The following is a 24,487-nucleotide window of genomic DNA, read 5'->3' as shown; positions in this document are numbered from 1 at the left end:
ATGTAGAAGATTTACTTAGTATATGCAGACGGGATCTGTTTATCTCTGCCATCTGATGGAATATTATTATCTATTGATTACTTTTTAAGTAAAAGTACATACTTTCAATAAAGTTGTTTTGCAAAAGTGAAAAGGGGGGGGGGGAAGAAAATGTAGCTTGGATTACGGTAGTCTGACAGCATCTTTGTGGAATCATCAGGATCCTGCAAAATTCTCGGAACTGCAAATACAGGCTTATCTTAAAACTGTTGCTTTTCGTCGGAGATAAATGAAGTGCAGAAAGCTGCCGCAGGGGGAGCAGTTGGTGTTGTACGGACTTCTCGTATTGCATCTGAAGCCAACAGAGAGTACATATTTTCGACATCTTTTACCGGTGATAAGCAGTAAGTTATATCTTATTTCATTTTGTGCTGATATCAGTCCTAATAGCTCCATTTTTTTAATATCAATGTTGAATAGTTATTCTTTATTGATTGGGCATGATGGTGCTGGATTTTTTGCCTCAATGATTTCATTTGATTGCCGTATTTTTATGTTGCAGAGAACTTACTTCTACCAAATTAGAGAAAAATAAGGATGCACATCAGAAGACACTAGGAAACCATTTTCTCAGGCTTTTGTTAATAACAGTGGTCCTGCCAATGATTCTTGTACCACAAGTGGATTAGTTTGCAGTGAAGGTGGAAGTCCATCTGATGAAATATCCAAACGTATGTGGATGAGAGGGGCCAATTTCGTGTTAGTAGACTTAGAGCTATGGGGATGCGTATGACCCGTGACATACAAAGAAATTTGGATCTGATGAAGGAGATTGAGATGGAAAGAACAGTTGCAAATAAGGTAGAAAATAATAATTCAATTCTTAGTGGAAAGAAAAGTGTTGCATCAAAAGTTTTAACAACCTGCTTGTTGGTGGCCCGGACAGGTCAGATGCTGACTTGGTTGGTGATAATTCTAGAAATGAACACCCTGCCATCAGCAGGGGATGCTTCTTTGGAAATATCCTTCATGGATGATGGTGATAACAAGGGCCTTGATGATGATGATTTATTTACTAGTTTAGTAGCAGGAAATTCAGTATAGTATTTTCCTCTGCTGACAAGACCTCAATGAAAGAACAAGTTTCTGATCTAGTTCTGATTGTGACTGGGAAGAAGGAATTGTTGAAGGTAAAAGTGATGTGAATGAGGAAATAAAACAATCTGTTGTAAAAGATAATTATAATGACGAATCTGATGTAGAATGGGAGGATGGAGTTTGTGATGGTGCTAAGACAACGACGTGTGCAGCTGAGGCACACAGAGCAACATCTCGAGGTTGCTTGGAGGGGAGGCTGATTTACAGGAGGCAATACGGAGAAGTCTTGAGGTCATGGGGGACCACAAACTTAATTGCACATCATCCAGTTTTGAACATTCAAATGCCGATAGGGACAAATCAGATTATGAATTAAACCAAGATGATAATTTGGTTGATTCTGGAGTGAAGGGTATTTGTGGCAATTTTGGTGTGCTGAATAGAGACATCAGAATGGGTGAGTCCACTTTGCAACGGGAAGATAACACTAAACACAGTGAATATAAAATTATTGACAATGACATAAGCTGGATAACACAGTGAGAAGCAACATACAAGTTTCCCAGTCTCCTCAGGGACAGTCAAAGCCATCTGTGGCATTTGATTGCGAGAAGATGGTGTCATTTATTAAGAAGCCTTGTTCATTGGAGATAGGACCACATTCTGAAGATTTACTGTACAATGCAAATGAAAGCAGGAGAAATGTGATTCACAATGTTGCTGAGCAACTCGTGGGTACCTTAAATGAACATGGCAATGTGTCTACCAATGGCGACAAATCTCCTGTAGCTGACTCCTTGGTGCTTCAGAAGAGGAGATAAAGAATTGTAGCAATGAAGCTGAACCTTTTGGTAATTATTCTGAGATGCCTGAGCCTGTTGCTCCTTTTGTGGATTCCTCCTTGGAAGGATTAACAGAAGACCGTGACACTGAGCCAGAGTTGCCTAGAGATGACAACTGTGGAAGCATTGATAAAAGGAAGAGTAATGTCGGTATAGATGCAATGGAGCCCCCAGGTTTTTTCTCTGCTGAAAACCTTGAAACTCACTCGGAGCTGCCTAGGGAGGATAACCATGGAAGCTTTGGAGAAATCAAGAACAACCTTGTCAAAGATGCAATGGAAGCCCCAGGTCACTTGTTTGTAGATGCGGTTGATCGTGGTTTGGAGGAAGAAATCCGAATTCTTGGTCAAGAATATTCCAACCTAGAATATGAGCAGAGGAAGCTTGAACGCAATGCAGAATCTGTCAACAGTGAATTATTCACTGAATGTCAGGTTTGACTATTCATCATTGACATGATGCATGGCTCTCTTAACCATATCAAAAAAGTTGTTTTGTGTCTTATGCTTTTCCAGTGTGGCGTTGCTTCTAGCATCTGTCCTCCACTCATGAATTAATTCTTTAATAAGCGTTTTTTTCATTGCCATATGGGGGATAATGTTGTCGACAAAATATTCTTATTAGCAATTCGTTATAAAGCTTGAAATACAGTAATAAACTATAACATAACTTAACCCTAAATAAATGGTAACCTAATTTAAGTAAAAGCAAAAGAAACGCTAATCTAAAGAATTTAGTAAAACATAAAATAAATTTAATTAAAATATTTGAAATCTAGACATGTAGAGAGAAGGCCGTGGGAGGGTACTAGTGAGGAGAGTGGAATAGATAATTTTAAGCCCTATAAAAAGTAGAGGAAGACTAAAAAAAAAACATTTATGGAAGTTGTTGAATGAAATCTCTTAATTAACAATGTTCCTAAAAGCTTGGTTAATGATAGAGCACAATGACATTGTGTTATCCATGTAGCTGACCTCACTTAGTGGGATAAGGTTTTTTGTTATTGTTGTTGTTGTAAAATATCTGAAATCTTCTTTGATGGGAGCACATACTCAATTTCCCTTCATTATGCATTCCATACATGTAAGGCAAGTCTGTTCAGAGGAAAATTCTTTTGAAATTTGCTGGCATGTTAGATCTTCTGATAAGAACTATTGTACAGCAACATCTTTTATATGAATTGATTACTTGGTCATGTACATATGTTATAACCTGATGGTCTTTACATAAGTACCATACCATCATATGGTACTGACCTGGTGGTCTGAATTAGAACTCTTGATCCCCCCTGTTGTTGATGCGTCTGAGTTTTTGTAGGAACTATTGCAAATGTTTGGCTTGCCATATATTATTGCTCCAATGGAAGCAGAAGCACAATGTGCTTATTTGGAGCTTGCAAAACTGGTGGATGGTGTTGTGACTGATGACTCTGATGTCTTTTTATTCGGGGCACGTAGTGTCTACAAGAATATATTTGATGACCGCAAATATGTAGAGACATACTTCATGGAGGTCTGTACCTGTGAAGGATGAGTAATTTCTAGTGTAACAGTTTCATGCTTAAACACTTTCCTTTCTTTTTGGTTCAGGACATTGAGAAGGAGCTTGGATTGACCAGAGAAAAATTAATCCGCATGGCTTTGCTTCTGGGAAGTGATTATACTGAGGGTGTAAGGTGTTATATATAACTAGTCCTCAACAGGCCTTAGAATTGTTGTGGCTAGTGATGCAATTACTGTCTGCCTTGAACTCATATCTGGGTTTATCTTTCTTGTCTGAAATGTTTTCTTACAATATATGGTGGATGTCTGATTACAGAACTACCTTGCAGTTCAGTGATATGCTTGAATATATTAGATTTAGGTAAATTGACTGCATCTTCTCATTTGGCATGTCATTGTAGTGGAATTGGAATTGTAAATGCTATTGAGGTTGTAAATGCATTCCCTGAGGAAGATGGCCTTCTGAAATTCCGGCAGTGGGTTGAGTCACCTGATCCCACCATCTTTGGAAGGTTTGAAACAAAAAGAGGATCCACCACCCGAAAGAAAGGGTCAAAAGTTGAAGAAAACGTTACTGGCACAAATTGCAATGTAGAAGAGACTATGGTGGATCAAAATGTTTTCCATGCTCAGGAACAAAATGACTCATCAGATGACATCCAAGAAATCAAGCAGATTTTTATGAATAAACATGTAATCATATTTTCTGCTTTATCTGTTATCATTATATTATGGATGTTTCTTGCATATAATGTCTCATATTTGACATGAATTGTTTCCTTCTATGGTTTCTTATACAGAGAAATGTGAGCAAGAATTGGCACATTCCTTCTTCTTTTCCAAGTGAAACAGTTATATCTGCCTATTCTTGTCCTCAAGTGGACAAGTCAACGGATCCATTTGCTTGGGGAAAGCCAGATCATCTTGTTCTTCGCAAGTGAGTTTAGATTACATTTTTTCTTCTCTATATTAGCTTTTAACTTTCATTAAGTGAGCATCTGGCATGGTGGGCTGACTTTGGAAGGGCATTAAGAAGGGGGGGGTTAAGGGTTGTCTCTCACATGGACGTCATAATTCAATCAAGTCAATGAGGCCTCTTTCTTTTATTATCCGCATGTGCACTTTTGAAATTATAATATTGGTTTTTGCTCTCTGCTCAAACATCAGAAAGGGATATTGTTTTGTGAGGGTCAACATATTGACAGAACTATGCAAGTTCTGAATTTAATGGCAACCTTCAAATTGTTTTCCTACATTTTATGATGCTACTAATAGCTATTTGCATACAGATTGTGCTGGGAGAAGTTTGGCTGGACTAGTCAGAAAGCAGATGAGTTGCTTTTACCTGTTTTAAAAGAATATAACAAGCATGAGGTTAGAGGTTCTCTGTCTTCTTTTGTTAAACATGCTGATGTCATCAAGCATTTAATATCTTAAAAAGATGAAATTATTTTGGTCCATGTAAATTTCAAAAGCTTTTCAACAGTGGATTATCTAATGCATATTTTTTACGTGTTCAATTTTGTATGCAATAACATGCTGATTTTTTTTGGTTTTAATCTTTTCATTCAAGACTCAACTGCGATTGGAAGCATTTTATAGTTTCAATGAAAGATTTGCAAAAATTCGCAGTAAGCGAATTAAGAAAGCAGTGAAAGGAATCACTGGAAATCACTCTTCAGAGTTGACAAATGAATCTGCGGAGAACTTGCTGTCAAAGAGTGGGAAGAATGATACAGGAATTCCTGCTGAACTTGGGATTAGCATATCAGAGACTTTTAAGGAAACAGGAGAAAGCGTTGCTGACATGAAGCCATTGAATTTGAAACAGTCAAGGAAAAGGAAGAATTCTCGTGATACTGTTGCTAAGACACAGTCAAGGAAAAAGGGTAAATTGAATGCTCCTGCCACAGCTTCTGGTCTGACTGAGGTAGATGTGCAGACAGGAGAAGAGCCAACTCAGCCAAGAGATGGGGGTGGTTTGAGAAGTAGCAAAGGCAGAGGCAAAGGTGTGGGAGTTCAAAGAGGAAGGAGGAAGAGAAGTCTTGGTTTTGATTCACGTAAAACTACATCTAGTGATAGTGACAGTGATGACCATGAGTCCGAAGTGCATGGTAGAAACTCAAGAGGGACAGAAGAGGTGCGAAGGGTACGTTTTGTCCTGTTTCCACGAATTGATAGCTTAAAAAATGTTGGAATAGTATTCATCTTTAGATGCTTTGTTGTTATGCGGTTTTCTTTCTTTATTCTTTTAAGAGAGAAAAAAAAAACACTGATGGAGGAGTTGATGGGGAGTTTAAACTTGACTTTTGCTGTTTGATGTGGAATGTAAGCCAAAAAAAAACCACCTGTTTCTTGTTCCCCTGTATACCATTCCATGAAATCTCTCCTGGTCAAGAAGAGAAATTATCATATGATGTAGATTTTTTTTTTTTTTTTTAAAAAATCTGTAAATGCTGGTCAGTAGGGGATTTTGATCTGGATGACTAATAGGGACAAGTTAAAAACACAAAAGATCGACCATGCCATTGTCCGTAGATATTTCCCGTTCTTTTCTGCTTCTTCAGTGAGACTTAGAAGCTCTTCACTTTGTTAGTTTTCATGTTGGAGCAGAGACACATCTTTTTTACATCCATCAAATATGTGCGCAATCACCAAAAGAAGTAGAACTTATTATGTTATCTTGTCAATATCTAAGTTGCTATCGTTTTGAATTAGTTGCGGCTCTTCAACCTGTCACCTGCTGAGTGGCGTTGCATGGAAGCGTTTCCCTTGGGAATTATGGTTGTTTCCTTTTTATTCTTTCTTTTATGGGTTTTCTGGCCTTTTGTTTTTCACCTGGTCGATTATAAGCTAAAGACAATGCAATGATACTTCTAGTGAGATACCTAGTTATGATTATAATTTCATGTTCTTCTGATAAGCATATTTTGACCGGCATCTTGCCACTAGTTTAGCGGTTTCATCTTTTCAGAACTTCTGGTTTACACTTTTCATGATGCTGTTTTTCTCTCCAATGTTTCCAGTCTATGCGTTCTCGGAAGATTGTCAACTATTCCATGGACAACGTTGAAATTGAAGATGCTGATGCCTCAATTGATCTGAGCAACAAGACAGACTTGAACGAAGAGCCGATAGATGAAATATTTTCTGGGATGCATGGTGTTTGTGGCAATGCTTACTCTGGTTTCAGCGGACACAAGGAAAACACAATAAATCTTTCTCCAAAGAAGGATTTGTCTAGAAGCTATCTGGAATCAAGTGGGGGTTTCTGTACTGATGGAGAAAAAACTAATGCAGGAGCGAACAATTTTGATAGCTCTCGTGATGCCGACTACTGTAAAGTGGGCGGTGGATTTTGCCTCGATGAGGATGAGACAGGTAGCAAACATAATGAAATTCACGACGACAACTACCTAAGAGAGGGAGGTGGATTTTGCCTAGATGATGATGAGACAGGTGGCAAATGTAATGAAATTAATGACAACTCGGCAACTATGGTAGAGGATAGTGCAGAGCTCACTCATGGTTCTTCTGGTTTTGTGGATGAGGCTGAATGTGATAAAAATATTACTTGTCAATCAAGTTCAGCCGATAAAGCATCTGGAATTGAACTGCAAGATAGAGGAACAACTAAACACAAGATTGAGATGAATCATGACTGTAATTATGATCAGTCTGAGTCTGACACTGGGGTTTTCATGTCAGAGAATGCTCATGGCAATACCGAGAACGCCACAGCAGCATTCAGAGTCATGTCGGAGAATGCTCATGGCAATACCGAGAACGCCACAGCAGCATTCAGAGCGATGCCTTTTCTAAGAAAGAAAAGGAGGAAGAGCTGAGGCACCTCCGAAAGGGTAATTTTGTGTTTGTATAACCATACTCTGCTCTCCAAGTTGTTTTCTATTTTGTGTTGGTGATTTGGCGGGTTGAAAACTATCTTGCCTGCAGGATTAATCCCTTTTTGAGTGCCATACACTCAGCCAGGATTAGTGTGCCCTACAAGTAGTATTTTGTACGACATTTTAAGTGAGTCATACTGGATGTAATATATAAACAGCGTGACTCATTATAAATTATCGTATATAAATTTTATGAATAGGTTGACTTGTTATAAATTAGTATATATAGATTATATGTAATCAATTAAATAATTTTCCTCCAAAAGTATAGGGCATATGCCTTGTTTAAGAGCATAATTGATGTCTTTCTAGTCAATTGTGCGCGCGAGGAGCAGTCCTCTTTTTCCCCCATATTCCTTATTTAATTTAAATTTCAATAAATATTTTCTCGCCAAAAAATCTAATAGACGTTCCTAAATTAATCTGTCTGTATAATTTTGTTCTACCATGCCTTTGGGTACGGTTGAAGAGATATTGGCATGATGATGAATTGCACGATCAAATAAAGATATATCAATTATGCTGTTCTTTTTTCTTGACATGGCTATCTCACTGTTGGATTTAAATGTTATCGGGCCTAAGTAGAGACAATTTTTTATTTTTTTTATTTTTTACATTTATATGAATTTGACTTTTGAAATGTCTTGTTTAAAAAGTAATGACTAATTCCACTAGCACTAATAATGTCATGTTTAAAACTGATGTCATGTACCTTTCATTGCATACCTCCCCTGTGCTGTTGCCATCCTCCACCATTGACGGGTTTCGAGTTTTAGTTTGAGTTCTTCTCCCATCTTCCTCCCATTAGTTTGAGTTTGAGTCGCCTCCTTCCTCCCACTGGTTCGAGTTCGAGTTGCCATTGACAAGTGCGAGTTCACTAGATCTGGGTTGAAGTTCATGATTAAATTATTTTCTCCAGTTTTGGCCTTCAGTTCTGATCGCAATGTGAGACACTTTAGTTTGTGAACAATAATAGTTTTACTTTTTTCTGCTTTTATTGGGTGGAGTATCTTTTTCCTGAATATTGGCCAAGTCAAATGTAGTTTCTATCCAAATTCTTCACTCTGCATTTCTTCTTCTTGAACACAATCTATATGCCCAAATCTTCTTGGAAATACCTGGGTCGTGTGTAAAGCTTAGCTATGCCTGAATTTGATCGATTTTCTTCTGATGCATTTGTGTTCAGGAAGCCTTGAAGATTTGCTGGATTTGGGGATGGAGATTTGAGCCAATGAGTATTCTCTTTTCTGGGTTGAATAGCAGTGGGGGATGGAAGAAGATGAGGGCAATTGGATATTTTCGCTAATTTCTTTTTTTTGATTTAGGTCTTAATTTTTTTTGTTCAATCCCATACCATACCAAATATAATTTTAAAGTTTATTTCTTTTATCAATCTCATAAATCTCTTATTTTTAATAGGGAAGGAAAAAACGGAAAATGCTCTCGTTGAGAGTCGAACTCAAGACCTCCCGCTTACTAAACGGGTGCTCTAACCAACTGAGCTACGAGAGCCATTGAGATTCTCGTCCTTGAAAATAATAAGAAGAAAATACGAGATGAAGGGCATTTCCCAGTTTAAATGAAAGAGACGAGGGTATTTTAGAGAAAGCGCTTGCTCAGAGAAAAAGGCGTTTCACCCCGCGTATTTGTTAAGTCGGCGAGGACTGCCTCACTCTCCATCTACATCAACTCTCTCTCTTTCTCTCTTCACTTCACTTGTACTCTCTCTCCCCTCCTTCTTCATTTATCTTCAACTTTTATCCCTTTTAGCCACTTTCCATTCACGCCTCACTTCCTGCTTAAAATCACCGAACTGCCACCCTCCTCCTCCGACACCAACATTCCCAGTTCCCACCTTTCCTCCCCTCTTAATGGACTCCGATTCCTGGATTTCTGCTCGTCTCTCAACTTCTTCCCGCCGCTATCAATCTCGATCTGGTTCGTCTTTTCTCGGAAACTTCTCTTTTGGGGTTTAATTTTCCAGCTTGTTCTCCCCCCCCCACCTGCTTGCTTCTACAGAAATTGTGGGAAAGTTGATGGGTGCTTTGGTCATGTTCACTACTGAATCGTCGGCGTGGAATTCATCTTTTTTGCAGATCATCCGTGCCTTGGTGGCATCGAGGATACGGATGGAGATGATGATTTTAGGGCCGAGTATCTCTGTCCTTTCTGTGGCGACGAGTACGACGTCCTTGGCCTTTGTTGCCACATTGATGAGGAGCATCCTGTGGAAGCCAATACTGGGGTATCTATTTTCGTTTCATTTCATATAATTTCCCAATTTCCAGTCTTTCTATTTACTTACCACTCCTATTTTTGGTTCTGGCATGATAAATTTTCATTTGTTCCTATGGTTTTAGTTTCACATGCTAGTCGTTATGAGTAGGAAAAGAAGGGAACCAATTGTCAAACAAATGAGTCTATTCCATGTAAGATTTTTGTCTCCATCCGCCGGTGTCCTTCCCTAAACATGAACACTTTAATATTTTTCTCGTGTCGAGCTAAACACGCAAACGTTTAAGGAAATGAAATTCAAGTTGTCACAGTAAACATACATGTGAGATTCTAATGCTGTGACAAGTGATTATTTTCTGCAAAGTGTAATTTTTGTCTGGAACTGTCTATTGATGCAATCTTTTAACTGAATATGGGTTTTAAAGGTGCCTCCATGTTGAATTCACAAGGATGACCGGTACTAAGTCAAAGGAGAGACCTAGAGAGCTGATCTACTGTTTTGAACAAGAAAATACGAGGACTTGTTTTATGTTTTGTTCCTTTTATAGTACCCGATCTTGTTTAAGTTTTGTTGATTCTAAAGTGCCTTTTTTCCCCATCAATTGCAATTGGACCATTTGATGCACAAGCCTAGGATTGTACTTTTATCATTATTTAAGCTATGTATCATGCGGACTACGGAGTTTATTTAAATTATTTCTTCCTTGTCTTTGTCAATGTAGTTTGATGCAAAAAATGATTATGTTTTTTTATATGTATTTTCAGATCTGTCCGGTTTGTGCTAAAAAGGTGGGAATGGATCTTGTTGGCCATATTACCATGCAACACAGGAATTTCTTGAAGATATCCTTTCATTTAGCATGTTGCCTTTCTGTAATGTTTGGCTTCTCTGTTTGCTTTGTGTTCTAAGTTAGCGATGCTAGTTGACCATACAATAGCTACTTTTGTCTCATCTCCATTTATTAAATCTGTTTTGGGGAAAAAAAACATTTCACTGGGGAAAAACTTCTCATGCTACATCAATTCTTATATAGTTTTAAGTATGCATTAAAATATTGTAATTGTGAGATGGATTTTAAGAAGTGAACACTATGAAACTTGAGTTAAGTTTCAGAAAAATAAACACAGCACTTGGTTTGCTGTTAAATGATAATTATGAATCAGTCTAATGTGTTTGATTATAATCAGTAGCCTGTTATCTTGGTGATATTAACGTTTTCACTATCTTATGGTGGCTCCCCTACCTGGTATGTTTGTGTTCATTCACATTAAACATGTAAGAAAAGAACTCCACATCTCAGGTGAACCAGTGTTGTATCTCTATGCCATCATAGAAATTCTCCCCTAAAGTCTCTATACTTAGGTAAAATGTCTTGGATTGCTAGTTTAGTTTTTATAAACTATGCTGGACTGGGGATCTCACTTTTGTTCCTTAACCACAAATTACGCTCATCACAAGAGGAGGTATAGAAGAGGGGGCTCTGGTTCAGCATTTTCGTTGCTGAGAAAAGGAGCTCTGCAGTCTCTTTTTGGAGGTTCTTCATATGCAGTGCCCTCCAATTCAACTCCTGATCCTCTGCTGTCATCGTTTATCCATAACTCAGTTGTTGCTGATGAATCCCCGAGTTTAATGTCTTGTCCTTCAGTTGAAGCAAACCCAGTAAGGGATAGCTCAAAAGATGATTTGTTGGAAAGGTAGGAATGGTTGGATTAAGCTTCTCTTTGTGGTAAAAAATGAACTCGTAGCTGCAGAAATATTTGATATGGGAGTCTCAGAAGTGGATGAATGTGATGTGCTTTGTTTTAGATTCTGCATGTGGCAAAACTCATTGCAATTCTGTTTTGCTGAAGTTAAGTAGCATGAACTAGTCAGTGCTTTCATGGTGAAGCCTATTGGAATTAGTCTTGGTTTCGTGTTTAAAGACATGTGTTATCACCCCATTTCAGCTTCCTATATAACGCATATACGAACTACTATTTTTCTCTGTTAGTCTTTCAGAACTCATCTATTACTGACTTTCTAAGTCAAAAGTGTATGGCTGCAGAAAGCCTCAAGAGTCGCAGTTGTCGGAGGAGGATAAAATGGAGAAGGCTAGGAGATATGAGTTCATCCAAGGGTTGTTGAGTTCCACTATTCTTGAAGATTAACTTGTGACAAAAATTGTTAGCTAGTATGCTTTAGGAGCAGGAGCCATAAGTATGAGGGAGGCGTTTATTGAGATCGTGGTAAGTTAGTAGTTGCTAGGAGGGATATAAAGTAGTAGTCAAGATCGTGTTATATATATATATATATATTGTATGTATTTATGTATGTATGCATTGGTGGTGTACCTGTACTATTTGCGCAATAATGAAAAGGTGGAAGAACTGCGTTTTATGTCATTGCTACCCGGTTGAATCCAGTTTTTAATGTTTAGTACTCCATTCCAATATAATTCAATTTTTTCTATTAATGAATTTTAATTCAATAGTTTAGAATAGTATTTGGAATTGAAAAGGCTTGGTCCAATCAGAGTGGAAGTAGAATTAAGTTCCATGCTTGTGAGACTATTCTGTGTGAGGAACCCACTTGGTCTGTGGTAAGATACGTCTGAGCTGTCTCTGTTTCTGGTGCAACAAGTTTTTCAGCTGAAGATTTCCATCAGCTGTTGTCCTACCCTTTCAAGAATGATAGAGAGAGGTGAGAACTGAGTTCAGTGTTCCCAAAACAAGCTGAAGAAACGTGTGGACCAGATCAAACAAAGACAAGAGTTAATTACATGTTTATTCCCCTTACTGTCCTCTCGTTTCATTTCATACATTCTTGGTTTTTTTTTTTTTTTGGTGTTCTTTTTGAGAGGACCCATCCTCTTGTTTTGGGGATGAAAAGGGGGATGAAGATGTAAGGCATGGAACCATGCCGAACGATAACCAGACATTTAAACAACTAGCCATTACTGCCTGTGTTATACACGGAGCATTTAATTATATGAATTCAATATTATTTAGCCAAAACTCCGCCTATGTTTATAGCCGGTCCCAAGCCCGGGTAAAGGAGGAGGGTTGTGTTAGGCCATCAACAGCCAATGTAAAAATTTGTTGAATCTATCATGAACATGGACAATAGACGTTATAATGTTAATGCTAGGTCGTTGCCCGTAAGTAACGCGCTGCATGGCTCGAGTACAGTGATAAGTGAGTTAGAGCCGCTGCATCGGCGCCCGGATGTAGTGTTAAATGAGCAAGGGCTACCGCGTCATTCTGGACGCACGCGGCTAAAGAAGTTAGTCCATAAGAGCAAAATTAGATTTGGTACTTGGAATGTTGGGACATTAAATTGTAAATCTGTAGAGGTTGTAGGGTTATGATTCAAAGGAAAATCAATATCCTTTGCTTGCAAGAAACAAAATGGCGTGGAGAAGAAGCTAAGGATATTCAAGGTTTCAAACTTTGGTATACAGGAAAAGTAAGTGCACGCAATGGAGTAGGCATCATTATAGATAAGGAGTGGAAGAAGAACGTTGTAGAAGTTAGCAGAATTGGAGACAGAATTATTTCTTTAAAAATGATAATTGGACGTGAGACTGTTAATATTGTTAGCGCTTATGCGCCGCAAGTCGGGATAGAAGCCAGTCTTAAGGAATTATTTTGGGAGGATCTGGAGGGGTTGATTCGACACATACCACAGAGTGAAAAGATTTTTATTGGAGGAGACTTTAATGGGCATGTCGGGAGGGAAGCTGGTCAGTATGCGAGGGTGCATGGTGGTTTTGGTTTTGGAGAGCTAAACAATGAAGGGCAAACTCTTCTTGATTTCTCATTGGCGTATGATTTTAAGATTGCCAACACTTGTTTCAAGAAGAGAGATGAGCATCTCATCACCTACAAAAGTGGAGCCTCAAGGTCGCAGATTGATTTTCTTTTGGTTAGGAACACAGATAGAAAACTTTGTAAAAATTGTAAGGTGATCCCTGGAGATGCTGTAACGACACAACATAGGGTCCTAGTCCTTGATGTGTGTATTATGAGTAAAATCCAAAAACGTCGACAAGTAGTAACACCAAGGATTAGGTGGTGGCAATTAAAAGGTGAGAAGCAAGATATTTTCAAGCGAAATCTTTTGGATAAAGGAATTTGGGATTCTCAGGGAAGTGCTAACATCATATGGGAGGATATGGCTAAAAAGATACGGGAGGTTGCAAAAGTAGTTTTGGGAGAATCGAAAGGTCCTGGTCCGAGAGATAAGGAGTCTTGGTGGTGGAATAATAGTGTACAGGACAAAATCAAGTATAAGAAGAACTGTTTTAAAGCCATACATTTGTGTAACAATGAGGAAAATTGGGAGAGGTACCGTATGGCTAAGAAGGAAACTAAGAGAGCTGTGGGTGAAGCTCGTTCTAAAGCTTTTGAAGAATTTTATAAGAACCTTGAGACGAAGGAAGGAGAGCAAAATATTTATAAGATTGCCAAGAGTAGGGAAAGAAAATCAAGAGATCTAGAACAGGTAAGGTGTATTAAGGATGAAGAGGGAAGAATTTTAGTTACAGATGATGAAATTAAAAATAGATGGGAGACTTATTTTTCTAAACTTTTCAATGATGGAGAGGATTCATCTAGTAACTTGGAGGATTTAGTAACTGGTGAAGGAGAACAAAATTTGTCATTCTATCGAAAAATACGTGATAAGGAGGTAAAGGAAGCTCTTAAGAAAATGGCAAATGGTAGAGCTAACGGACCTGATTGTATATCTATCGAAGCGTGGAAATGTTTAGGTGAAGAAGGGGTGAGATGGTTAACTAAGTTATTTAATGTGATTTTACGGTCCAAGAAAATGCCTGATGAGTGGAGGAGAAGTACATTAATTCCTATTTATAAAAATAAAGGAGATATTCAGAATTGTACTAACTATAGAGGGATTAAACTCATGAGCCACACAATGAAATTGTGGGAGAAAGTAATTGAGCACAGGTTGAGATTGGAGACAAGTATTCTGAGAATCAATTTGGTTTTATGCCAGGTAGATCAACTACAGAGGCGATTTATCTACTAAGGGGATTAATGGAAAAGTATCGTTGTAAAAATAAAGATCTACACATGGTTTTTATTGATTTGGAAAAAGCTTATGACCGTATACCAAGAGAAGTGCTTTGGAAAGCGTTGGAAAAAAAGGGAGTACGGATTGCTTATATTAAAGCCATACAAGATATGTATGAGGGGGTAAAAACTAGTATAAGAACGCCTAGTGGTCAAACAAAGGATTTTCCTATAAAGATTGGGCTACATCAGGGATCATCTCTGAGTCCTTATTTGTTCAACTTGATTTTAAATGTTTTGACGGAACATATTCAAGAGGAAATCCCGAAATGTATGCTCTTCGCGGATGATATAGTTCTTATAGCAGAGACAAGAGAAGAGGTTAATTGCAAACTTGAGTTATGGAGGAGGACATTGGAGTCGAAAGGTTTTCGTCTGAGTAGAAGTAAGACGGAATATTTATATTGTAAATTTGATAAAGGACTATTCGAAAATAATTTGGAAGTGAAATTGGGAGATCAAATTATACCTCAAGTGGAAAAGTTTAGATATTTGGGAGCCATTATCCAAAATGATGGCGAAATCAGTGGAGATATTTCACATAGAATTCAAGCTGGGTGGTTTAATTGGAGAAAAGCTAAAGGAGTTATTTGTGACCGTAAGGTGCCTAATAAACTTAAAGGAAAGTTTTATCGTACTGCTATCAGACCGGCAATGTTATATAGTAGTGAATGTTGGGCTCTAACGGGACAGCAAGAGCATAAAGTTGGAGTAGCAGAGATGAGAATGTTACGATGGATGTGCGGACATACACGTAAAGATAAAATTCGAAATGAGCACATACGTGAAAAAGTGAGGGTGGCACCTATTGAGGAAAAAATGGTAGAAAATCGGTTGAGATGGTTTGGGCATGTACAAAGAAGACCAAGGGAGGCACCAGTGAGAAGAGTGGAACATATAACTTTGAGTCCGATTAAGAGAGGTAGAGGAAGGCCTAAGAGAACACTCTTGGAAGTTGTTGAACGTGATCTCTTAATTAATAATATTTCTAAAAGCTTAATAAATGATAGAGCACAATGGCGTCTTGCAATCCATGTAGCCGACCCCACCTAGTGGGATAAAGGCTTGTTGTTGTTGTAATATTATTTAGCCAAAAAAAGTTTCATTTAGATTAGCATCATGCGCATTCTAAAAAATAAAAAAGCATATTACAATGATATGTTTCATTACTTATTGAATTACGTGTGAAGTGAAACATGTTCAAACATAATTAAAATTAAAACACATTAAATTAAATTCCTAACTTTTACTATCGCATGGGGAGCTAATACCTTTAGCAAATGTTACATTACAACAAAATACATGAAATCATTTATCCATTGCTTACACATAACCATTAATTGACTTACAGAAAAATTCAAAACTTCTTTGTAAATCATATTTGATGTAGTGTATTTTCGTTTGTAATCACGATCTTTTAGTAGTATCTTCAATCCATCCATACTTCTAACCATGGATAGTGTAATTGTAACATATAATTGATTATATGTGAAGATTGGCTTAGAAATATAATTCAAGATGATGCAAAAATTAATCTTGACTTTTATTAATAGTCATGGCAAATGAAAGAGTTATCGAGAATTGTTTTCATCTAATATGAAATGATCATATATTTTTAGATGAATTCCATTCAAAAATAGCATTAATGGCAAGTAAATAATAACGAAGCATGGAGCATTGTGCTAAGGTTATTTATTTTTATATCTTATTAAGAAAGAAATTAATAGTTCATACTCCTTCCATCCCAAATTATAAGATACTTTTAGAAAAAATGTCACATATCAATAAAGCTCATTAAATATACATTACAACTTTACTTTTTTAAAACAAAAATATAAAATTTTAAAATGTCCTTCATTTAATACTTTATTGATAAAAGAATATTGAAGAAAGAGAACGTATAGGAAGGGTAATAATAAAAAAGCATAATTAATGAAATCTTATTTTTATCAAAGTATCTTATATTTTGAAATGCTTAATCCTTTTTAAAAGTATCTTATAATTTAGGATAGAGAAAATAGTAAATAAATATTAAATATTATAAATGAAAGAATATAAAGTCCCAAACAAAGCATCATATTGCAAGCCATTTGGACTTATATGTGAGAAGTGTCACCTTCAAAGTTCAAGCACCATAGCATCATAGGGACCCCAGCAGCCCAGCCCATGATATTAAGGAAAACGAATAACATATCATTTAGTTATTAGCATGCATTGGTCCTAATAGAAGGGATTATAATCATACTCAAGTATATATGAGATTTCAAGTTCAAGTATATGTGAACGTAAAAATCATAATATAAGTGAACAAGATGCCAGCCTCTCCAAAGTCAAGGCTTCAGGTCGTCTTCAAGCTGTCTAAGCTTGCCTCTTGGCTAATCCTCATGTCCATAATGGATCCCCCCACACACGGAAATGGTTTGATGAAATCTAGGCAGTCTAAATTTTATAAATTTTATTTTTTTTATTTTTATTTTATTTTATAATAAAAATTTACTGAATCTATTTTATTATCACTTTAAACAATATAGATTTAATTTGAATGGTTTAATTTAATATTAATTTTTTTTAAAAAAATTATAAATTAACTAAGACTGGATTCAAAGTATATTTGGATAGTCAATTTATAATTTTTTTAAAAAATTAATATTAAATTAAATCATTTAGATTAAACCTTTGTTGTCCAAATTGATAATAAAATAGATTTATTAAATATTTAAATTTTATATTTTAATAAATATATAATAAAATACAAAATAAAATGGATAAATTTGGACTGCCTAGATTTACAATTAAATAGTCTAGATTGCTCATTAAGTGATGAGCATTCTGCAATTGTGACTTTCTGCACCTTCAATGTGGTGATGGTATTTCCATGATTAATTTTCATTGTTTTTATGTTTTGCTTGTATTTATCATCGTGTGCGGTCGTTTCTTGTAATAATTTCACAAGTATTGTATGATTCATGATTAATGAATGTTTATTTATTTCAGTGACACCAATGACAAGTCCAAATTGAGGGAATTTATGATAGTTAAATCCTGACAAAAATTTTTAAAAATGAGTTATTAGAGGCTTAATAATGCTGTCACATTTTTTTTTATTTTTTATTATGTACTAGTATATAAGAATCTTTTTATTAAAAGTAACTGTCACATTTATTATTAAAAAGACTTTGAACATCTTAGGTTGTTGATGGCTCGATAAATGATTCCATTACCATCGGAATTTAAACGATGAAGCAGGCCGACCATGTGTTGTGAGACCAAGACTCTCCTACGCAGCACGCCTTCTAGATTAACCTCGGAAAACCCAAATCCGCCATTTCTGACAAATCTCCCTCTTCGTCAACAAAGTTGAAAACACAAAAAGTATGTCGATGAAAACAAACACAACAACCTTAATTTGTGAAACTTCATCACCTAACCTCAGTTATCCAGTCCTTATAAATACGTGCCATACATCGTCTCATGAACCATATCACTGCTAGCTAAGCATAATCGACATCTAGCTACTCCGTACCTTCTCCTCCACTGTCCATTGTCATCGTCCTCACTTCTCAACATTAAATACTCATCATGGGCGTTTTCACTTTCTCCGAAGAGAACATCTCCGCCGTTGCCCCTGCCACGCTTTACAAGGCTCTGGTCTTTGACGGCGACAATCTCATCCCCAAGGTTGTTGACGCCGTCCAGAGTGTCGAGATTCTCGAAGGAACCGGTGCCCCTGGAACCATCAAGAAGATCAACTACCTCGAAGGTCCATTTCTTTAATCAGTTTAAATATAATCTGTCTATGAATCTTTAGCATTGAGAGATTTCAGAGGATTAACGTGGTATCTATGTATGCAGGAGGACAATTGCACTATGCGAAGCACAAGGTAGAAGCCGTGGACAAGGACAACTTCGTATACAATTATACCTTGGTAGAGAGCGACACTTTCCCTGAGACATTGGACAAGATCGTCGTTGAGACCAAGTTGACGGCTGCCCCTAATGGCGGATCCGTCGTTAAGGTGACCGTTAATTACGTGACAAAGGGAGATGCCAAGCCTAGCGAAGAAGAGCTCAAGATTGGGAAGCAGAAGGGAGATGGACTTTTCAAGGCTGTGGAGGCTTATGTGTTGGCCAATCCCTCTTACAACTGAAGGAGCTGGTGTCAAACCATGATAGATTATAATATGGTGGTCCATATATATATATATATATATATATATATATATCTTAGCCTTGATCACTAATATGATCTTCCATTAATTAATGAAGTTTATGTAACTTTATGGCTAATTAATTTGGTTTCCACCATATGTGCGTCTTTTGTATTGGCTGCAAATTGATTTGTCCTTTCTCGTCCTTTTTCTTCTGAATTATAAATGTTTCGGATTTTTGGCACACAAGTATTTCATTTGACGATATTTGATGTTTTTTTTTATATTTTTTTTGGGGTAAACAGCTTGTTTTTTTTTTTTTTAATTTATGCATAGACTCTGATGTCTGATGGGATCTAATTAACATGTCTGCGTACATGATAATATATATAGTGATTTAATTAATTAAAACTAAACGTTACAAAACGACAATTTCATATTCTATTTGCTGTCAATACGGATAAAAAAAATACACCCCAACCCCACAGGAGAGCACTAATATGATACGTAGTTGATTATATTGAATCTATATATATTCGATTTTATCAATTCGTTGAACAATATAGCTAGAATAATTGTGGATTAAAAAATAATTGGTGGATTCCAATGAATGTACTCCTTCCGTCCCTCTATATATACATATAAAAGAGGATTTTTATAATCTTTTTTTTCTCTTAAATATAAGAAATTATTAACATATTTTTTTAATAAATAAACCATTATACCCTTATTACATTAGAAAAAAAATATAATTACTTATTAATTTACTTTAAAAAAGGTATTCATTTTTTATTTATAATAATTAGGAGTATAACTGAAATATTACTGTACTTTTAAATATATAACTAACCTTTATTACGCAAATTTGCATGATTCAATTAAAAATATCTTATATATAAAGACTCTCTTTGTTCCAAATTATAAAACAAAATTAAAAAAATTAAGTATATCAATAAAATATAATAATGACACGTTATAAACTTACTTTTTCAAAACAAAATTTTAAACTTAAAAAAAAATCTTTACATACTTAATCATTATGTTATAATATTATTTCAATTCTTTTTTTATTTAAAGGGTAATATTGAAAAGTTATCATTAATAATTTTTTTTAAATTTTTTTATATCTTAGAATAATAATAGATTCCAACTTTGTTTTGTAATTTGTAAATGGAAGGACTATGTCTTTGCAACACTCTTGAACAATATAGTTGGCTCTCCATAATCCGTATATATAAGCGACGTGCAATTAATAATTGATCCCTTAGAACAGGATCATGACGTAATGTAAAAGAGAAGAAAAGAAAAGTGGAATTTCAATAAAAACACCTTTAGATTGAACATATATTAATATCAATATATTAATATAAAATATAAAACTTATGATCATAAGTCGTTAATTATCTCTAATTTTGTATCATACACAAAAAATATATTTTCATGCTGGATACATAATGTCAAAAATAAGTTATAGTTTTATCAATAAGAATTGAGTCTAGTGAAGGAGACTAGCCTTTCATAACATGATAAATTAGGGTTTAAATTTTTATTAAAAAAGGTGCTCACATTTAATACCCAATCATGACCCGAACAAGATTATATCTAATAGAAGGATACCAGTAAAAAATCAAAAGAAAAAATAATTATAGTTTTTTATTTTTTTTTAACAGAAGTGTTTTTACTCAAGATAAAGCATTTGAAGGGCTAATAGTAGTATCGCTGTTGAAAGTAAAGCGATACTTTTCTTAAGGCGAAGATGGTGTTTATTCTTTGATAACTTTTGTCCTTCATGGTGGCCCCCCCCCCCCCCCCTTTTTTTAAATAAACGCCACCAAATTTATCAGTTTCTTCATTTTTCTTATATATTTTATATTAAAATTTCATGATGAATCTAAATTCAAATTTTTTTTATAAAAAAATGCTGGCATTTAACGGCTGATAATATATTAAATAATTTTTTAATAAAATAACACGTACAAAATAAATAAATAAATATTACTGCCAATGGTGTGAACCACATCAACTCACAAATTTAATATTTTGTCATCAAATGCACGTGGGAGGAAGCAATAGGATATAAAGAAGTTATTAAACCCAATAATTTAGATGAATAGAATATATTTGAGTTGAGCTCAATTTAAATTGATTTAAATAAATATAAATTTATAAAAAAATTTTGAATAACCAAAACTAGCCCGAATCTCTTTAGGCTTCGGGCTTATTCAAGCCCATCCGAATTATCAACTTTTAATTTAATTTTTATTTAAATTTAATTATTTTTATTTTATAAAAAAATATAAAATCTATATTTTTTAGGATAATTAAATGATGTAAAAGATTTAAACATTTTTTTTAAGAAAATTATGTGGGTATCAAAATTTAAAAATTATTATTAAAATATATTTTAAATATTATTTTAAGATATTTTATAAATTAAAAATTATAAAAATATGACAACATAAATATTTTTAATTTTTTAATAAACACCTATAATAATATACTCTAATATATGGTATCTTAATATAAAATGACCTAAAAGGCTAAAACTTAAAAAATAATTAATATTTAATATATATAATATATTTTAAAATGTAATCTCATTATATTCGGGCCAGTCCCAATATTTAAAAACATCATTTTACTAAGCCCAACTTTTTTTTTGTTAACCCAAATTACTGGCTCTAGAAGTTACGGAGAAAAAATTATTTTAAGAATTGAAATAAATTATAGTTTTCTCAAATTTAACTAAATTCTAACGTGTTCAATACAATTCATTTCTTTGTTTTTTTTAATGGGTACCTTTAAATCACTATACGAAGATTAAGAAAGTTGATTAATTGTTGGCAAAAAAGTGGTTGATTAATTTAGCTAAAAGCGGCACATGTGTCAATAATTGACTCCATTTTACTAAAAACATCTTTAATGTGAGATTATTCAAGTTAATAAAGGTGGAGTAATTAATAGGGGCATTTTTGTTAAAAATAATAAATGAGGTGAATAATGGCAAAAGGAATGTTATATTTAGAAACAAGTTAAAATTGCCAACAAAGGAAGGGGTAATATTTATTATTATTCTTTGACCAAAAAAACATTTATTATTATTACTTTGCGATAATTGTACAAAATTTGGTATTATTGATCCGGATTTAGATACAATAAATGACATAAATTCACTTATTTAATAAATATCTCATGTGGCACTGGCATGATAGCAAGTTAGCAACTGTCAATTTAATGAAATAGTTGTCATAGATTTTATTATATGATACTCAAAAGTACTAAATCTCACCTCTCACATTGGATCAAATCGCAAATTAGATCAGTAGTTCTTTTGAATTTTTGGAGGGGATGGTGTATGTAGCGTAAGGAATGATCTAATCGTGTGGTCGATTGTTCTAAATTTTAAAAAGAAAAAAACGTATCCTGATAGAATTTTTAAATATTGATAAAATGTAATAATAATTGTAATTGTAATTGTAATTGTAATTAAGATACTTGTTGTTGAATGAATGGATTTATAATACTCAATATCCAATTCTGGATCAGACCCCATGTTCTGGATAAGCACACTTAAGCCTAAAAAATATATCTGGAAAAAAAAAAAAAAGGAAACACAAAAAAGTGGGCATGTGATCGTCGGAATTAACAAAGCTGTCACATTTATTATCTTAAGATGAGGGGCCGAACAGGTTGAGTTCTTGATGGCCCAATAAATAATTCTATGGGAAATTAAACGGTGAGGGTGGACCATGTGTGGTGTGAGACCAATCAAGACCACTATACGCAGCCCGCCTTCTAGATAAATTTCTCCGAACCCAAATCCGCCATCTCTGACAAATCTGTGTCGTTGTCGACAACTTGGAAAACAATTCACTGTTTGTGTATAATGAAGAGTTGAAGACTAACCCAGCCAACCCCAACTAATCAAACTTTCACCGGTTTAATTCGGCTACCTAGTTACTATAAATATGTACCATATCCCGTCTCATGAACCATCCCTTTACTAGCTAAAGCAAAATCTAGCTAACAACCTCCTCCGGATCCATTGTCCGTTGTCATCGATCGTCTTCACCTTCTCAAGATCAAATCCTCATCATGGGCGTTTTCACTTTCTCCGAAGAGAATATCTCCCCCGTTGCTCCTGCCACACTCTACAAGGCTCTCGTCTTCGATGGAGACAACCTCATCCCTAAGGTTGTCGATGCCGTTCAGAGCATCGACATCCTCGAAGGAACCGGTGGCCCCGGAACCATCAAGAAGATCAACTATCTCGAAGGTCCATTTCTTTAATCAGCTTGAATCTATCTATCAATCTTTGGCTTTAAGGGAGTTTATTGAGATATTAATAACATTGTATCTATGTATGCAGGAGAACAATTGCACTACGCCAAGCACAAGGTGGAAGCGGTGGACAAGGACAACTTCGTATACAATTACACCTTAGTGGAGAGCGACACTTTCCCTGAGACATTGGATAAGATCGCCGTTGAGACCAAGTTGGCGGTCGCTCCTAATGGTGGCTCCGTCGTTAGGGTGACCGTTAATTACGTGACAAAGGGAGATGCAAAGCCGAGCGAAGAAGAACTCAAGATTGGGAAGCAGAAGGGAGATGGACTGTTCAAGGCCATTGAGGCTTACCTCTTGGCCAATCCCTCTTACAACTGAATATTATTAGATAGGAATAATATGATAATCCCTATATATAATATCTATTAATTCCTCCTTCACTAATAAGAGGTTCCATTTAAGGAAGTTTATGAGTTTGTCGTCAATTCATTAGGTTTCTTTTTCTTATGGTCCTTGTGTGCGTCTTTTGTAATGGCTGCAAATTGATATATCCTTTGTGGTCCTTTTTTCTTCCGAAATACAAAATGTTTTTTTTTTTTTTTGGAATTTTGAGGGAGAGCTGCTTTGGTGTGTCTTTGAGAGATCTAATTATAAATTTACGCCTACGTTTCTACCTAACAACTCAAATAAATCTAAATAAGTGTAGTGAGTTCAAATTAAACATTACTTAATGATAATTTCAAGTTCTAGCACCTAAAGTTCTATGTGAAAAAAATAACCTCAAAAGTCATGAGTTTACATACTGATGAGTATATTTCTTTTTTCTTTGGTGTTTTTTTCACAACAAAAAAATATAGGTGAGTTGGGTTTTAAAGACTTACTACGGCCAAAACATGTCAATGATCTTATTTCTTATTACTTATGCTCTTTCTAAATTGAAATATAAGTTATTTTTTAGAACATTTCTTGATTCAGAATATAGGGCATTAGATAAATTTTATATATTTTCATTTATACCTTTGTTTTTTTATTCATTGTCTTTAATTGCTTCATATTTAAAACCCATGTATGTATTTTTAGGAACTCTTAAAAAGGTATAATGGAAAGATATGGATATTTTTTAAAAAATTAAGATTTCAATTATTTTTTTTATAAATTATCAATTAATTAGCAAGTGACATATCTATTGTGGTCCAAATGAAGTAGGTCTTGATGCATGAAAAAAATGCTGCCAAGGGTTAATTTTGAATTCAAACAATAAGTCCAGTTTATCAATATATATTACCTAGAATTTAATTTTAGAGGATAATATATAGAAGAGGTAAGATTTTAATAAATTGGACCATTAAAAAAAATAGGATAAGTGGAGTTGAAAATTTTTAAGGAAAAATTATATATAGGTCCAACAGAGCATGTTT

At 35.0% G+C, this 24,487-nt stretch overlaps 2 protein-coding genes, 1 non-coding gene and 1 pseudogene across 3 annotated transcripts; 3 read left to right on the top strand and 1 right to left on the bottom strand.

Moving 5' to 3' along the window:
• Positions 1–199: 199 nt before the first annotated feature.
• LOC129295952 (DNA repair protein UVH3-like) lies at positions 200–7,523 on the top strand (annotated as a pseudogene).
• A 1,241-nt stretch (positions 7,524–8,764) lies between these two features.
• TRNAT-AGU (transfer RNA threonine (anticodon AGU)) lies at positions 8,765–8,838 on the bottom strand. The gene has a single exon. It is a non-coding gene; the product is annotated as a tRNA-Thr (tRNA).
• Positions 8,839–9,021: 183 nt separating this feature from the next.
• Positions 9,022–11,943, top strand: LOC129295947 (protein DEHYDRATION-INDUCED 19 homolog 3-like). Its single transcript, XM_054934542.1, has 5 exons — positions 9,022–9,264; positions 9,423–9,571; positions 10,327–10,404; positions 11,009–11,256; positions 11,607–11,943. Exons 1-5 carry the CDS (start codon positions 9,198–9,200, stop codon positions 11,707–11,709), a joined length of 645 nt encoding a protein of 214 aa, XP_054790517.1. The 5' UTR covers positions 9,022–9,197; the 3' UTR covers positions 11,710–11,943.
• A 6,162-nt stretch (positions 11,944–18,105) lies between these two features.
• LOC129295953 (class-10 pathogenesis-related protein 1-like) lies at positions 18,106–23,703 on the top strand. The gene is made up of 3 exons (XM_054934550.1): positions 18,106–18,394; positions 18,487–18,761; positions 23,175–23,703. The coding sequence occupies exons 1-3, from the start codon at positions 18,214–18,216 to the stop codon at positions 23,445–23,447; spliced, it is 729 nt and encodes a 242-aa protein (XP_054790525.1). The 5' UTR covers positions 18,106–18,213; the 3' UTR covers positions 23,448–23,703.
• The last annotated feature ends 784 nt before the right edge of the window (positions 23,704–24,487 follow it).

This window comes from Prosopis cineraria, unplaced genomic scaffold (genome assembly GCF_029017545.1).
Source record: "Prosopis cineraria cultivar Desert tree isolate PC_DT_omini unplaced genomic scaffold, ASM2901754v1 PC224, whole genome shotgun sequence".
In the NCBI taxonomy this organism is placed as follows: domain Eukaryota; kingdom Viridiplantae; phylum Streptophyta; class Magnoliopsida; order Fabales; family Fabaceae; genus Prosopis; species Prosopis cineraria.
This window is presented reverse-complemented; position numbering and strand designations above follow the sequence as displayed.